Raw genomic sequence first — 15,303 nt, forward strand, 5'->3', positions numbered from 1 at the left:
TCACACTAACCCCCCCCCAAACCCTCACACTAACCCCCCCCAAACCCTCACACTAACCCCCCCACCCTCTCACACAACATCACCACCCATTCCCCACCCAACAAATTCCAACATCTCGCCCCTAAGCCCCCCACAATACCCTTCCCAACAAAATCCCCTTCTCCAAAAAACCAACATCCCCCAAAAACACCCCCCCCCCCCCCCAACCCAGGGTTTGAGGGGATATTATTATTATTATTTAAAATTTAGAGTGCCCAATTCATTTTTTCCAATTAAGGGGCAATTTAGTGTGGCCAATCCACCTACCCTGCACATCTTTGGGTTGTGGGGGTGAAACCCACGCAGACATGGGGAGAATGTGCAAACTCCACACAGACGGTGACCCAGAGCCGGGATTCGAACCTGGGATCTCGGCGCCGCGAGGCAGCAGGGCTAACCCACTGCGCCACAGTGCTGCCCTTAAGGGGATATTGTAACAGATCTTTCCTTCCTTTTCAGACCCTCCCAAGGAAATGAAGGAGCCAAGATCACGCAGGGACAACAGACGCCCTGATATTCAAATTTATCAGCCTGGCATTTCCAGACTGAGAAACAACAGACAAAAAGGGCCACAACTGGAATCAGCAGGAAAGGAGGAGGCAGACGAGAAAGATCTTGGTGGGAATAAGGAAGTTCAGTGTCAGCCTGTACCAAAAAGGAATGACACCTTGTCCACTGAGGGCCACAGCAATGGCAGCAGTAACCAGGGATATGGCAACAGGAACGGACAGCTGAATAGGAATGAGGAGGAAGATGTTAAGTGGGCCGATGAGCAAATTGTGATGAGTTCCAACTCCAATGCTGTTGGTAAGCAATCAAAGAGGATCAAGAAACCAGATCGTCAGATCTACCAGCCTGGCAGGCGTGTACAGGTACTGAACAAGGAATCAGTCAACAGCTTAGACAATGAGGAACTGGTGAATCGAGTGGAAGAGCTGAGGCTGGTGGATGAGAGTAGGAATGCATGTGCCGAGGAGGAGAATGCTCAAACTGGTGAAGATAAAGGCAGTCTGCGAGACCGAGAGAAGATTCAGCCAATATGGAGGTGAAACTTGGCAAAAGAGAGAAGGGGAGGAGGGGGGAAAGGAAAGATGCTGTCGACCAGAGGGATAAGTCTGCCAAAGAACCTGAAGACGCTCGAATCATTCGATCCCAGGCAAGGCCAGAGAAAGCTGGAGGTCCCTCGAAGCGCTATTCCAGGTCTGACAAGCGCAGGGGCCGTAACCGGACCTGCAGTACAAGCTCTGCAGGAAGCAACAACAGCTTGGATGGGCCTCCGTCCCAACATGGACCCCCTGATGGCGAACGGAGGAAAATGGGTGTGAAGGAAAGAAAAATGGCTGCCGAGAGAAAAGAAAAGTTAAGACCTTGCAAACAAGTTTCAATTTCCTCAACTGATTCTTTAGAAGATGATTGTGCTGAGGAGAGCAGAAATTACGCCCTAGTAAAGAGCCCTGAAAAGATGAAGGGTTTCAAGAAAGAATGGCCGCTTGGCAGAAACACTGAGGGTTCAGACTGCTGGAATAGGGAGAGTAAATCCTCACTTAATGAGACCAGCAGTCGGGTGGCTGTAACAACAAAGCAAAACTCTGAGGAAAGAAACAAAGGGAGAGGTAAACCGTGCAGACCTGAGGCAAAATCCACCCTGTCAGCAAGCAAGCAGAGCCACAACACCGAGAAAAGGGAGAAAGTTGAGGAGCCCAGGGGGAAGGGTCGCGGTATCTTGGTCCTGCCTGCCAACACCGACCTCTCTTCGACAGCACCTGGCTCTCCCGATTCTCCCCAGATGGGGACAAGACTTCTGTTTGGTCGGAGTTCTCGGATCCGAGGCCGTGGTGGGACATCCCGCAGACTCTGGGATCCCAACAACCCAGATCAGAAACCTGCACTAAAGAGCCAGACTGCTCAGCTTCATTTCCTGGACACTGATGATGAATGCAGTTCATCCTCCCAGGGAGAAACTTACTCTTATACACACCCAGCACCCACAGCATACTACAAATTTCAGAACTCCGACAATCCGTATGGTTATTCCAGAGCTACGGTGCCTGGCCCTCAGTATCCCTATGGCCCTTATGCGATGCCGTACCAGATGAGTGGCAATAGCAACATCTATCCGGCCACGTATTATCCAGGCTTTCCGACCACCCAGTTCCTATCTCCCTATCAGGCTAGCCAGCTGAACCCAGAAGACATGGAGCAGCATGTGCGGACCTTACAGCAACAGGAACTGGGGAAGCTGTTGCGGATGGCAGACAATCAGGAGTTGCAACTCAGTAACCTGCTCTCAAGGGACAACATCAGTAAAGACGGGCTCGAGAGGATGGCTCAGCTCCGGTAAGGGCCCCCCCCCCCCCCCCACCACACACACACACACACACACACACACACACACACACCTCAATGTGGGGATTTTAATCAGGTTCTTTGAAGGCCCCAAACTAAATTAATTTCTCTATTTGCATATAGTCAGATATTATTAGCAAGTTTTTAGCCCTGACTTCATCTCGGTTCTGCAACCTAACCACAAAACCATGAGCTGAGCAGTTTAATTTAAATATTGATTCTGATTAAACTCTGATGTTTGAACCTGGTGACACGGTAGCACAATGGTTAGCACTGTTGCTTCACAGCTCCAGGGGTCCCAGGTTTGATTCCCAGCTTGGGTGACTGTCTATGCAGAGTCTGCAAGTTCTCCCCGTGTCTGCGTGGGTTTCCTCCGGGTGCTCCGGTTTCCTCCCACAAATCCTGAAAGATGTGCTTGGTTAGGTTAATTGAACAGTCTGAATTCTCTCTCTCTACCCGAACAGGCGCCGGAATGTGGCGACTAGGGGCTTTTCACAGTAACTTCATTGCAGTGTTATGTAAGCCTACTTGTGACGCTAATAAAGATGATTATTGTGGGGGCAAACTGGGGAAAAAGCAAATTTAACATTGTGGCCAGGAGGGTCACACACTGGGTAATCACTTTGTGGAATAGTTTAAGAAACGGTTAGATTTGGGATCAGGGAGTGGCTTTCTGGCTCTGAGTTCAATTACCTCCCTTGTGCGTATGCCCTTTGTGATTTGCATCATACAAGATAGCATCTGAGCATAAACTAATGTCTGGAGTGAAGGAAGACCCATTCACACTCCATCCAGAATCCAGTTGTGATTATTCTGTCCTGGTTGCTGCCCCCAGCTGTGCAGTCCCTATTCTATGTTCCTTCTGTAACTCCCATGAGAAAACAAAACCCAGAAGTGCTGGTAATCTTTCTCCAACCCTCAGTCTCCTAAGAAACACATTCCAATCCAGATCTCTTTAAAGATCTCTGTTGACCTTAATTTTCCCCTTCTCTCTAGGACGTCCTGATGACCACTCTGCTCTGGAGATGGTGTTACTGACTCGTACCTTGTGTCAGGGCTTTAACCAGTCCTTTTGCTTTGCCTGCTAGTTATTTTCATCTGTGCAGAGCAAAGGGATGAAATGTAACTTCTGAATCAGTGTCTACGAGTTTGGTAGAAGCCATTAACGGCTGTGGAGAAATCAGGGGCACTCTCATTCTAGACCTAATAATCCAGGCTAGAGGTTTTCCTCTTTCTACAAAACTCCAACTAGCTTCTCCACACATCTTCTCCATTGAGTAGTGCTACACTCGTATGCTTCATCCAATGTCGATGTATTTATCCTGTGTATTTATTGTATGTCTTATGTTTTCTCGTGTATGGAACGATCTGCCTGGACTGTACACAGAACAATAGTTTTCACTGTACCTTGGTACACGTGACTACAAATCCAAATCTAAATTTACATAGCACCTTTAGCCAAAGCCTTTCGCAAGGTTGGTATCTGGCAAAACTGGGCATTGAGCAAAGAAAAGCAATGTCAGGGCACATGACCAAACACATGATTGGTCAAGGAAGTAGATTTTAAGGAGCATCTTAAAGGAAGAGAGAGGAAGGCAAAGACATTTAATTGAAGAATTCTAGTGCTTCTCGGCTTTGGCTGAAGACTTGGAAAGTGAAGAAAGTGGCAGAGGCGTGAGGCCAAGCTGGGAGGGGCACAGAGACCTTGGGAAGGTTGCGGGGCTGGAGGAGATTACAAAGATAGGGAGGGGCGAGGGAGAGATTTGAAAACGAGGATAAGAATTTTAAATCGGGGCGTTGCTGGACCAGGAGTTGATGCAGGTCAGTGAGCACATTAATGGGTGAACAGGACTTGGTTAGAACATGGATGGCAGAGTTTTGGAAGGGCTGAAATGTATGGAGGGTGGTAGATGGCAGGAAAGAATTGGAATAGACAATTTAATAAGAAAGTGTACACTAAAGTACATACTTCAGCCAGGGGGACAGAAATAACATACTAGAAACATTGGGGAGCACAGGGTTTACCGAGAGGGAGGAACTGAAGGAGATCAGTAGGGAAATGGTGTTGGGGAAATTGATGGGATTGAAAGCCAATAAATCCCCAGGACCGGATGATCTACATCGCAGAGTACTTGAGGAAGTGGCCCTAGAAGTCGTGGACACATTCATAGAATCTCTACAGTGCAGAAGGAGGCCATTCGGCCCATTAAGTCTGCACCGGCCCTTGGAGAGAGCACCCTACTTAAGCCCACACCTCCCCCCTATACCCGTAACCCAGTAACCCTACCTAAACATTTGGACACTAAGGGGCAATTTAGCATGGCCAATCCATCTAATCTGCACATCGTTGGACTGGGAGGAAACGAGCACCCGGATTGGATTGAATTGGATTGGATTTATTTATTGTCACGTGTACTGAGGTACAGTGAAAAGTATTTTTCTGCAAGCAGCTCAACAGATCATTAAGTACATGGGAAGAAAAGGGAAGAAAAGAAAATACATAATAGGGCAACACAAGATATACAATGTAACTACGTAATCACCGGCATCGGATGAAGCAGACAGGGTGTAGTGTTAATGAGGTCAGTCCATAAGAGGGTCATTTAGGAGTCTGGTAACAGTGGGGAAGAAGCTGTTTTGAGTCTGTTCGTGCGTGTTCTCAGACTTCTGTATATCCTGCCCGATGGAAGAAGTTGGAAGAGTGAGTAAGCGGGTGGAGGGATCTTTGATTATGCTGCCGCTTTCCCCAGGCAGCGGGAGGTGTGGACGGGAGTCAATGGATGGGAGGCAGGTTTGTGTGATGGACTGGGCGGTGTTCACGACTCTCTGAAGTTTCTTGCAGTCCTGGGCTGAGCAGTTGCCATACCAGGCTATGATGCAGCCCGATAGGATGCTTTCTATAGTGCATCTGTAAATAGTTGGTAAGGGTTAATGTGGACATGCCGAGTTTCCTTAGTTTCCTGAGGAAGTATAGGTGCTGTAGTGCTTTCTTGGTGGTAGCGTCGATGTGGGTGGACCAGGACAGATTTTTGGAGATGTGCACCCCTAGGAATTTGAAACTGCTAACCATTTCCACCTCGGCCCCGTTGATGCCGACAGGGGTGTGTACAGTACTTTGCTTCCTGAAGTCAGTGACCAGCTCTTTAGTTTTGCTGGCATTAAGGGAGAGTGTTAGATTTGTTTGTGGGAGAGCACTTTGGAGATAGTGACCACAATTTGGTGTCTTTCAGTATTGCAATGGAGAGGGATAGGGCCATCCGGCAGGGCAAGGTTTATAATTGGGGGAGGGGTAATTATGATGCGATTAGGCAAGAATTAGGGAGCATAAGATGGGAACAGAAACTGTCAGGGAAAGGCACAAATGGAAAGTGGAGCTTGTTCAAGGAACAAATACTGCGTGTCCTTGATAGGTATGTCCCTGCCAGGCAGGGAGGCAATGGCTGTGTGAGGGAACCATGGTTCACAAAAGAGGTTGAATGTTTTGTCAAGAGGAAAAAGGAAGCGTATGTAAGGATGAGAAACAAGGTTCAGTTGGGTTGCTTGAGGGTTACAAGGTAGCAAGGAATGAGCTAAAAAAAGGGCTTAGGAGAGCTAGGAGGGGGCATGAGAAGTCCTTGGCCGGTCGGATCAAGGAAAACCCTAAGGCTTTTTACTCTTATGTGAGAAATAAAAGAATGACCAGGGTAAGGTTAGGGCCGGTCAAGGACAGTAGTGGGAACTTGTGCATGGAGTCAGAAGAGATAGGAGAGGCGTTGAATGAATACTTTTCTTCAGTGTTCACCAAGGAGAGGGGCTATGTTTTTGAGGATGAGAGCGTGATACAGGGTGGGTAGGCTGGAGGAGGTAGATGTTCTGAGGAAGGATATATTAGCAATTTTGAAAACCTTAGGGTCAACAAGTCCCCTGGACCAGGTGGGATATATCCTAGGATTCTTTGGGAGGCAAGGGATGAGATTGCAGAGCCTTTGGCTTTGATCTTTGGGTCCTCACTGTCCACGGGGATAGTGCCAGAGGACTGGAGAGTGGCAAATGTTGTTCCTCTGTTCAAGAAAGGGAATAGGAATGACCCTGGTAATTATAGTCCGGTTAGTCTTACTTTGGTGGTTGGTAAGTTAATGGAAAAGGTCCTGAAGGATAGGATTTATGACCATTTGGAAAGATGCAGCTTAATCCAGGATAGTCAACACGGATTTGTGAAGGGTAAGTCTTGCCTCACAAATTTGATTGAATTCTTTGAGGCGGTTACTAGGTGTGTAAATGAAGGTCGAGCAGTTGATGTCGTATATATAGATTTTAGTAAGGCGTTTGATAAAGTTCCCCATGGTCGGCTCATGAAGAAAGTAAGGAGGTGTGGGATAGAGGGAAAGTTGGCCAATTGGATAAGTAACTGGCGATCACATAGAAGACAGAGGGTGGTGGTGGATGGAAAATGTTCAGGCTGGAGACCAGTTACCAGTGGTGTACCACAGGGATCAGTGCTGGGTCTTCTGCTATTTGTGATTTTTATCAATGACCTGGAGGAGGGGGCTGAAGGGTGGGGTCATTAAATTTGCTGATGACACCAAGATTGGTGGAGTAGTGGATGAGGTGGAGGGCTGTTGTAGGCTGCAAAGAGGCATTGATAGGATGCAGAGCTGGGCCACAAAATGGCACATGGAGTTTAACCCTGATAAGTGCGAGGTGATTCATTTCGGTCGGAAAAATTTGAATGTGGATTACAGGGTCAACGGCAGGGTTCTGAGGAATGTGGAGGAACAGAGAGATCTTGGGGTTCATGTCCACAGATCTCTGTTGCCACTCAAGTGGATAGAGCCGTGAAGAAGGCCTATAGTGTGTTAGCGTTTATTAACAGGGGGCTTGAGTTTAAGAGCCGTGGGGTTATGCTGCAACTATACATGACCCTGCTGAGACCACATTTGGAGTATTGTGTGCAGTTCTGGTCACCTCACTATAGGAAGGATGTGGAAGCATTGGAAAGTGTGTAAAGGAGATTTACCAGGATGCTGCCTGGTTTGGAGGATAGGTCTTGTGAGGAAAGGTTGAGGGAGCTAAGCCTTTTCTCTTTAGAGAGGAGGAGGATGAGAGGCGACTTAATAGAGGTTATAGGGGACTTCCGGTTGCGGCTATGACCAGCTAAGTCGCACGTTTGGCTGCTCCTGCTACAAAGGTGTTTTCGGGCCGATTGGAGGGCCCCAACGGCGCTGTAAGGACAAATCCCGGTGGGGGAAGGCTCCCTGAAGAGAACCAGACCAACTTTATGGTCGGTACCCGGAGTGGGGTGGTAAAAAGAGCAACAGCAGCTCCCAAAAAAAAGCGGGGGAAGAAGACCAAAATGGCGGCCGGTGGCGCACCCGAGGAATGGAGGAAATGGGCGGAGGAGCAGCAGGCCGCTCTCCTGCGCTTCTTTACGGAGCTGAAAATGGAGCTCTTGGAGTCAATGAATGCGACGACCACCAGGCTGATGGGAGCCCAGGCGACCCAAGAGGCGTCGATTCGGGAGCTGCAACAGGAGATGACTGCGAGGGAGGAGGAGGCCACGGTCCTCGTGGGAAAGGTAGAGGTGCACGAGGCACTCCACCTGAAATGGCAGAGCCGTTTTGAGGAGCTGGATACCCGAATGAGGCGGAAGAACCTGAGGATCTTGGGCCTGGCAGAAGGCCTGGAGGGGTCAGACCTCCCGGGATATGTAGCAGAAATGCTGAGCTCCCTGATGGGGGCAGGGGCCGTTCCTTCGCCCCTGGAGCTGGAAGAGGCCTACAGGGTCATGGCTAGGAGGCCAAGAGCAAATGAGCCCCCGAGGGCGGTGCTGGTGCGGTTCCAGCGACTCAGCGACCGTGAAAGAGTGCTGGAGTGGGCCAAGAGGGAAAGGAGCAGCAAGTGGGAGAATTCGACAGTGAGGGTCTACCAGGACTGGAGTGCGGAGGTGGCAAAGCGGCGGGCCCGGTACAACCGGACGAAGGCGGTGCTACATGAAAAACGGATCAGGTTCGGAATGCTGCAGCCAGCGCGCTTGTGGGTCACCTACAGGAACCAACACCACTATTTTGAGTCCCCAGAGGAGGCGTGGGCCTTTGTACAGGAAGAGAAACTGGACTCGAATTAGACCCAGGGGATACTTGGCGGCCTTGGCCGCTCGGGTACTTTCAGCTGAATTCTTTGTTTGGATTTTGAACTCTTGCTGTGGTTTTTCTTCTGATGTTTTTTCCCCCTTTGCCAACTTCCCTTAGTTATTGTTATTGTGGTTATTCATGGTTATTTATGGTTATTTATGCTGTTTGGTAGAGGGCGACTGTTAAGTACATTGTTATTTGTTATTTATCTGTTATTTATAATGTTAAGTTGGGGAGGCGGGACGGGGGGGGAGAGCAGATCGGGGATATGGGCTCCTAGGGGGGGTTCTTTACAGGCATGGACGGGGACGGGGGTGGAACTGAAGATGGCGGGGTGGGGTGTGGCAGGGCGAAAGCGCGGGCTTTCCTCTGTTTTCCCGCGCGCGGGGCAGAGGAGGGGGGAGGGGAGGAGTGCGGGGCGTGGCTAGCAATGGCGACTTTTCCCGCGCTGGAGCGGGGCCAGGGAGGAGTGGCAAGGGGGGGGAGGCCCCCCCCCCCGAGCCGGGGGGAGTCGGAGTGTGGCAGGAGCAGCCGGGTCAGCGTGAACCAGCTGACTTACGGGAGTACAATGGAGGGTACATCGCGGCTAGGAGGGGTCCTAGCCTGGGGGGGGAGGGGGGGTTAGGGAGGGACACCGGGTTGCTGCTGAAAAGACCAGAAACGAGAAGTGGAGGACTGGAGAGGTGGGGGGAGGGGGACATCGCCATGGGGAGCGGGTCAGAAGGGGAGGGTCGACCCGGGGCGAGCAGGGAACAGGACATGGCTAATCGGCAGGGGAGGGGGGCGGGTCGTCCCGCGACCCGGCTGATCACTTGGAACGTGAGGGGGTTGAATGGGCCGGTCAAGAGATCAAGGGTATTCTCACACCTGAAGGGACTGAAGGCTGATGTAGCAATGTTACAGGAGACCCATTTGAAGGTAGTGGACCAGGTTCGCCTGAGAAGGGGGTGGGTGGGACAGGTGTTCCACTCTGGATTGGACGCAAAGAACCGGGGGGTGGCGATTCTGGTGGGAAAGAGGGTGTCGTTCGTGGCGGAGGAGGTGGTGGCGGATAAGGAGGGTAGGTATGTGATGGTGAAGGGTAAGCTGCAGGGGGAGAAAGTGGTGATGGTCAACGTATATGCCCCGAACTGGGATGACGCGGGTTTTATGAGGCGCCTATTGGGCCTCATTCCGGGACTGGAGGCAGGGGGCTTGATCATGGGGGGGGACTTTAACACAGTGCTGGACCCCGGGCTAGACAGATCGAGCTCAAGGACCAATAGGAGGCCGGCAGCGGCAGAAGTGCTGAGGGGGTACATGGAGCAGATGGGAGGAGTAGACCCATGGAGGTTTGGTAGGCCGAGGGCGAGGGAGTATTCCTTTTTCTCCCACGTCCATAGAGTGTACTCCAGAATCGATTTCTTCGTGTTGAGCAGGGGGCTGATCCCGAGGGTACGGGAAGCTGAGTACTCGGCCATTGCGATCTCTGATCATGCACCACATTGGGTGGATGTGGAAATGGGGGAGGCGCGGGACCAGCGCCCGCTGTGGCGGCTGGATGTGGGGCTGTTAGCGGACGACGAGGTGTGTAAAAGGGTCCGGAAGAGCATTGAGAGCTATCTGGACTTGAATGACACGGGTGAGGTGCAGGTGGGGATGGTCTGGGAGGCCCTGAAGGCAGTGATCAGGGGAGAGCTGATCTCCATAAGGGCGCACAGAGAAAGAAAGGAGAGGCAGGAGAGGGAGAGGCTGGTGGGGGAGCTATTGGAAGTGGATAGGAGATATGCGGAGGCACCAGAGGAGGGGCTGCTGGGAGAACGGCGCAGCCTGCAGGTCAAGTTCGACCTGCTGACCACCAGGAAGGCAGAGACGCAGTGGAGAAGGGCACAGGGCGCGGTTTATGAGTATGGGGAAAAGGCGAGCAGGATGCTGGCACACCAGCTTCGCAAACGAGATGCGGCTAGGGAGATTGGGGGAGTGAAGGAGAGGGGCGGGAAGGTAGTGCAGAAGGGGCAAGAAGTGAACGGGGTCTTCAGGGATTTTTACAAGGAGTTGTATCGGTCTGAGCCGCCGACGAGGAGAGGGGGAATGGAGGACTTCCTAAACAAATTGAGGTTCCCAAGGGTCCAGGAGGGGCTGGTAGAAGGGCTGGGGGCGCCAATAGGGCTAGAGGAGCTAGTCAAGGGAATAGGTCAGATGCAGGCGGGGAAGGCGCCGGGGCCCGATGGGTTCCCGGTGGAATTCTATAAGAAAAATGTGGACTTGGTGGGACCGGTACTGGTACGAGCCTTTAATGAGGCGCGAGAGGGGGGGGTTCTGCCCCCGACAATGTCGCAGGCTCTGATCTCCCTGATATTGAAGCGGGATAAAGACCCCGTGCAGTGCGGGTCCTACAGGCCTATCTCGCTTCTGAACGTGGATGCCAAGTTGCTGGCAAAGATCCTGGCAGCTAGAATAGAGGATTGTGTGCCAGGGGTAATCCATGAGGACCAGACGGGGTTCGTGAAGGGGCGGCAGCTCAACACGAACGTGCGGAGATTGCTGAATGTAATTATGATGCCGGCAGTGGAGGGGGAGGCTGAGATAGTGGTAGCGCTGGACGCGGAGAAGGCATTCGATAGGGTGGAGTGGGAGTACCTGTGGGAGACGTTGGAACGGTTTGGGTTTGGGGAAGGCTTTATTAAGTGGGTGAAGCTGCTCTACTCGGCCCCGACGGCGAGTGTAGTGACAAACGGGAGGAGGTCGGAGTATTTCGGGCTCCACCGAGGGACCAGGCAGGGATGTCCCCTATCCCCCCTACTTTTCGCACTGGCGATTGAACCGTTGGCGATGGCACTGAGGGGTTCAGGGGGGTGGAGAGGACTGACTAGGGGAGGGGAGGAACATCGAGTATCGCTGTATGCGGATGATCTACTGCTGTACGTGGCAGACCCAGAAGGGGGAATGCCGGAGATAATGGAACTATTAGCAGAGTTTGGGGACTTTTCGGGGTACAAACTAAATTTGGGCAAAAGCGAGGTTTTTGTGATACACCCGGGGGACCAGGGAGAGGGTATTGGGAGACTCCCCTTCAAGCGAGCAGGAAAGAGCTTTAGGTACTTAGGGGTGCAGGTGGCAAGGAACTGGGGGACCCTCCACAAGTTGAACTTTTCCAGGCTGGTGGAACAGATGGAGGAGGAATTTAAGAGGTGGGACATGGTACCGTTGTCGCTGGCGGGGAGGGTGCAGTCAATCAAAATGACGGTCCTCCCAAGGTTCTTGTTTTTATTTCAGTGCTTGCCCATCTTCCTCCCTAGGGCCTTCTTCAAAAAGGTGACGAGTAGCATCATGAGCTACGTGTGGGCGCATGGCACCCCAAGGGTGAGGAGGGTCTTTTTGGAGCGGAGTAGGGACAGTGGAGGGCTGGCACTACCCAATCTTTCGGGGTACTACTGGGCGGCAAATGTGTCAATGGTGCGCAAGTGGATGATGGAAGGGGAGGGGGCAGCTTGGAAACGAATGGAGAGGGCGTCCTGTGGCAACACAAGCCTGGGGGCCCTAGTAACGGCACCATGGCCGCTCCCCCCCACGAGGTACACCACGAGCCCGGTGGTGGCGGCCACCCTCAAGATATGGGGGCAGTGGAGGCGACATAGGGGGGAAATGGGAGGTCTGTTGGCGGCGCCAATAAGAGGGAACCATAGATTCATCCCGGGGAACATCGACGGGGGATTTCAGAGCTGGTACAGGGTGGGCATACGGCAGCTGAAGGACCTGTTTATAGAGGGGAGGTTTGCGAGCCTGGGAGGGCTGGAGGAGAAGTTTGAGCTCCCCCCGGGAAACATGTTCAGATATTTACAAGTGAAGGCATTTGCTAGACGGCAGGTGGAGGGGTTCCCCCTGCTCCCCAGTAAGGGGGCGAGTGATAGGGTGCTCTCGGGGGTCTGGGTCGGAGGGGGGAAGATATCAGACATCTACAAGATAATGCAGGAGGCGGAAGAAGCATCAGGGGAGGAGCTGAAAGCCAAGTGGGAAGGGGAGCTGGGAGAGCAGATAGAAGACGGGACGTGGGCGGATGCACTGGAGAAGGTCAATTCTTCATCCTCGTGTGCGAGGCTGAGCCTCATTCAATTTAAGGTGCTGCATAGAGCTCACATGACGGGGACAAGGATGAGCCGGTTCTTTGGGGGTGAGGACAGGTGTGTCAGATGTCTGGGAAGCCCAGCGAACCATGTGCATATGTTCTGGGCATGTCCGGTGCTGGAAGGGTTCTGGAAGGGGGTGGCAAGGACGGTGTCGAAGGTGGTGGGGTCCAGGGTCAAACCAGGATGGGGGCTTGCGATCTTTGGGGTCGGGGTAGAACCGGGGGTACAGGAGGCTAGGGAGGCCGGAATACTGGCCTTTGCATCCCTAGTGGCTCGACGAAGGATATTAATTCAATGGAAGGACGTGAGGCCTCCAAGCGTTGAAACTTGGATTAACGATATGGCTAGCTATATTCAGCTAGAAAGGATCAAATTTGCCCTGAGAGGGTCGGTACAGGGATTCTCCAGGCGGTGGCAACCTTTCCTTGACTTTTTAGATCAGAGATAGACGTTCGGGGTCTTGGCAGCAGCAACCCGGGGGGGGGGGAGGGGGGGAGGGAGGGAGGGGGGGGGGGAGGGAGGGGGGGGAGGGGGGGGGGCAGCAAGGGTCGTGGGGGGACATGCACGACTGTAACGCGGGCAAGTCTGCTCGCTGCTCATGTCTGAAACTGTAGGCTGCCTTGTTTGTTAAGGTTGCCTGGGGGGGGGGGGGGGGGGGGGGGGGGGGGGGGAGGACTGGTGCGCGCGAGAGGGCGGGCGAGGGAGGGACATTTGCCTAGAGGGATTGTGTTGTAAATAATTTAAAAATTAGTGGGGGTAAATGTTTGTATGGAAAAACTCTTTCAATAAAAATTATTTAATAGAGGTTATAAGATGGTGAGGGGATAGATAGAGTGGACGTTCAGAGACTATGTCCCTATGGCGCATAACTATAAGGTTCAGGGTGGGAGATATAGGAGGGATGTCTGAGGTAGGTTCTTTACTCAGAGAGTGGTTAGGGTGTGGAATGGACTGCCTGCTGTGATAGTGGAGTCGGACACTTTAGGAACTTTCAAGCGGTTATTGGATCGGCACGTGGAGCAGACCAGAATGACAGTGAGGGGGATAACTTGATCTTGGTTTCGGACAATGCTCGGCACAACATCGAGGACCGAAGGGCCTGTTCTGTGCTGTACTGTTCTATGTTCTATGAAAACTGGTTGGCAGACAGGAAACAGAGTATGGGCCGTTTATCGAGCGGCAGGCTGTGACTAGCGGGGTACCACAGGGATCAGTGCTGGGACCTCAGCGATTCACAACATATATTAATGATTTAGAAGAGGGAACAAAATGTAATATCTCCATATTTGAAGATGACACAAAGCTGGGTGTGAGGGTGAGCTGTGAGGAGGATGCAGACATCCTTCAGCGGGATTTGGGCAGGCTGAGTGAGTGGGCAAATGTGTGGCTGATGCAGTATAATCTGGATAAATGTCGGTGTTACGAGCCACGTGGTGTTCAATGTGAGGGTGTTCCAAAGCCCAGAAGGGTAACTTGGAACACCGGTTCGTTGTGGTGTTTGTGTTTTTGTGGTACAATGTGAGGAATAATGCGCAACCCGATGAGGAACAGTCCAGTTGTTGTGTGAACAGTTAATAAAGAATATGTCTTAACTTTTAAAAAATAAATCCAGAGTACCTAATTAGTTTTTTCCACTTGGTCGTAAAAACAGGAAGGTGATTATCTGAATGACTATAGAACGATACAGCGCAGTACAGGCCCTTCGGCCCTCGATGTTGCACCGACATGGAAAAAAAAAACTAAAGGCCATCTAACCTACACTATGCCCTTATCATCCATATGCTTATCCAATAAATTTTTAAATGCCCTCAATGTTGGCGAGTTCACTACTGTTGCAGGTAGGGCATTCCACGGCCTCACCACTCTTTGCGTAAAAAACCCACCTCTGACCTCTGTCCTATATCTATTACCCCTCAATTTAAGGCTATGTCCCCTCGTGCTAGCCACCTCCATCCGCGGGAGAAGGCTCTCGCTGTCCACCCTATCTAACCCTCTGATCATTTTGTATGCCTCTATTAAGTCACCTCTTAACCTTCTTCTCTCTAACGAAAACAACCTCAAGTCCATAAGCCTTTCCTCATAAGATTTTCCCTCCATACCAGGCAACATCCTGGTAAATCTCCTCTGCACCCGTTCCAAAGCTTCCACGTCCTTCCTATAATGAGGCGACCAGAACTGTACGCAATACTCCAAATGCGGCCGTACCAGAGTTTGGTACAGCTGCATCATGACCTCATGGCTCCGGAACTCAATCCCTCTACCAATAAAGGCCAACACACCATAGGCCTTCTTCACAACCCTATCAACCTGGGTGGCAACTTTCAGGGATCTATGTACATGGACACCGAGATCCCTCTGCTCATCCACACTACCAAGAATTTTACCATTAGCCAAATATTCCGCATTCCTGTTATTCTTTCCAAAGTGAATCACCTCACACTTCTCCACATTAAACTCCATTTGCCACCTCTCAGCCCAGCTCTGCAGCTTATCTATGTCCCTCTGTAACCTGCAACATCCTTCCGCACTGTCTACAACTCCACCGACTTTAGTGTCGTCTGCAAATTTACTCACCCATCCTTCTGCGCCCTCCTCTAGGTCATTTATAAAAATGACAAACAGCAACGGCCCCAGGACAGATCCTTGTGGTACGCCACTCGTAACTGAACTCCATTCTGAACATTTCCCATCAACTACCACTC

At 51.6% G+C, this 15,303-nt stretch overlaps 1 protein-coding gene across 3 annotated transcripts in view; it reads left to right on the forward strand.

Moving 5' to 3' along the window:
• The first annotated feature begins 1,083 nt into the window (after positions 1-1,083).
• Positions 1,084-15,303, forward strand: part of smg6 (SMG6 nonsense mediated mRNA decay factor) — a 619,962-nt gene continuing 605,742 nt past the window's right edge. For all 3 annotated transcript variants that reach the window (XM_038814765.1, XM_038814766.1, XM_038814767.1), the window contains exon 1: positions 1,084-2,376. In XM_038814765.1, the coding sequence (XP_038670693.1) occupies positions 1,355-2,376 (1,022 nt within the window). In that variant the 5' untranslated portion in view covers positions 1,084-1,354. The remainder of the gene's footprint in view (positions 2,377-15,303) is intronic.

The sequence above is a fragment of the Scyliorhinus canicula genome, chromosome 12 (genome assembly GCF_902713615.1).
Source record: "Scyliorhinus canicula chromosome 12, sScyCan1.1, whole genome shotgun sequence".
Classification (NCBI taxonomy): domain Eukaryota; kingdom Metazoa; phylum Chordata; class Chondrichthyes; order Carcharhiniformes; family Scyliorhinidae; genus Scyliorhinus; species Scyliorhinus canicula.